This window comes from Myotis brandtii, unplaced genomic scaffold (assembly GCF_000412655.1).
Source record: "Myotis brandtii unplaced genomic scaffold, ASM41265v1 scaffold691, whole genome shotgun sequence".
Lineage (NCBI taxonomy): Eukaryota > Metazoa > Chordata > Mammalia > Chiroptera > Vespertilionidae > Myotis > Myotis brandtii.
The window spans coordinates 255,839-257,614 of NW_005370704.1; the positions used below are offsets into that span (position 1 = coordinate 255,839).

The 1,776-nt window shown below is 63.7% G+C and overlaps 1 protein-coding gene across 1 annotated transcript in view; it reads left to right on the forward strand.

Moving 5' to 3' along the window:
• The window catches only part of CAMSAP1 (calmodulin regulated spectrin-associated protein 1), a 33,256-nt gene extending 31,960 nt beyond the window's left edge, over positions 1–1,296 (forward strand). Inside the window, exon 20 of the mRNA XM_014529663.1 lies at positions 370–1,296. Within this exon, the coding sequence (XP_014385149.1) occupies positions 370–672 (303 nt within the window). The 3' untranslated portion in view covers positions 673–1,296. The remainder of the gene's footprint in view (positions 1–369) is intronic.
• The last annotated feature ends 480 nt before the right edge of the window (positions 1,297–1,776 follow it).

Here is a 1,776-nt window from a genome sequence, read left to right on the forward strand (position 1 = left end):
ATGGTGTTTGGAGTGGGGAGCAGAGGAGACGGAGACGGAGATGGCAAGGATGGCTCCTGGGCAGGCGTCGGGCGGGGGTGGGGCTGCAGGCGCAGGGAGGCTCCCAGGCTGGGGGGTGAGGTGGGGAACTGGCAGTGGCTCCGTTTGGAGCCTGGGGCCTGGAGGATGGAAGTTCGGGGGATGTGAGTCGTTGTTCGGGTGCCGGTAGCTGTTACCTCCCAGGGCCACGCCGCTCCCACCTTGCAGGAGTGCTCAGTGAGCAGGAAGGCCTGGGGCAGTTGGGAATGGGGCTGTGGTGGGTGTCGGCGAGCTCCGGCAGGGCTCTAGTGGGCACCCCTCTGAGGTCCCCACCCCCCCCCCGTGATGCAGGAGCTGGAGAAGTGCGAGGCCAACCACTACATCATCCTGTTCCGTGACGCCGGCTGCCAGTTCCGGGCGCTGTACTGCTACTACCCCGACTCGGAGGAGATCTGCAAGCTCACAGGCACGGGGCCCAGGAGCATCTCCAAGAAGATGATCGACAAGCTGTACAAGTACAGCTCGGACCGCAAGCAGTTCAACCTGATCCCAGCCAAGACCATGTCGGTCAGCGTGGACGCGCTCACCATCCACAACCACCTGTGGCAGCCCAAGCGGCCGGCCGCGCCCAAGAAGACACAGGCGCGCAAGTGAGGCGGACAGGCCGAGCGGTGCCCACACCCATCTTCATTCTCGTCCGTCGGGTACGGAGTGCAGAGGCACAGACCTTGAAGAGACTGGACAGAGGGCAGGGTCCCTTCCCGCCCAGGAGCCAGAAGGAGCGGGAGGGTGCACGCCGGGTCCGGGCCAGGCTGCTGCCGTCACACTGTCCCCAGGGCTGTCGGTGGCTATGCGTGCGGCAGGTTCCTGTTACTTGAAGTCCGTCAGCGTAAACCACAGCGATTCCCTTTGTCTCTGCCCCCCCCCCGCCCCACCCCCCTGCACTCGGCCCAGCCCCTGCGGGCGGCGACCTCGGGAGGAGAGGGTTCTCCCTCGGGAGCTCGACCCGCCTCCAGGAAAGGAACGTGCGTCTGGGGTCTTGTTCCCTTGGAAACTGATATTTATTGATGGTGTCAACTGCCAACGTGTACGTCCAATCCCAAGGTTTCTGAAAACAATGCTCGTTCTTGCTGCTCAGAAGTTTACGAGACGCTCAGCCTTGGGCGGCTCTCCCACTCGGCCGCACCGAGGGCTGCGGGACGAGGGGCGTGGGCCTGGCCGTCGGCGAGGAGGGCAGGACGCTGGTGGCTTGTCCACGGGGATAAAGGCAGGTTTGGGTACAGCACTTTGCCACTCAGCATGTTTCTCTGCGGAGGTGACCCTGGAGTTGGCTCCCTTCGCGTTTCTGTCCGACTCGTCCGTCTCGGCTCCTGCTTCTGGCGGAGCGGCGCCTGGAGCATGCGTCCTCGCCCACGCTGGCCATTCGGTTTGGCCGCCGACTTAGAACCTTCACACGGTCACGTGCTGTGTCCTCGGAGCTCCGAGGACGTGGGAGGCTCCGGGCCTCGGAGCAGACGTTCCCCGGCCCCTGCGTGACACCCGCTGCTCCGGCGGCCGCAGACCCTGGAGTCACGCGTGTTGGTTTTGCACATGTTTTCTTGGGAGTGTTACTTGAATCTGTCTCCAACTGCAGAACAAAGCGAAGGTCAGTAGAGAGGATGTCAGATGATGTGACTGTCCCGTAGTTGTAGGTGGAGAGGGGGCAGGGGAAACGGTACGAACCCTGAAGGGATGTAGGGACCCCCTTTCCCCTCCTCC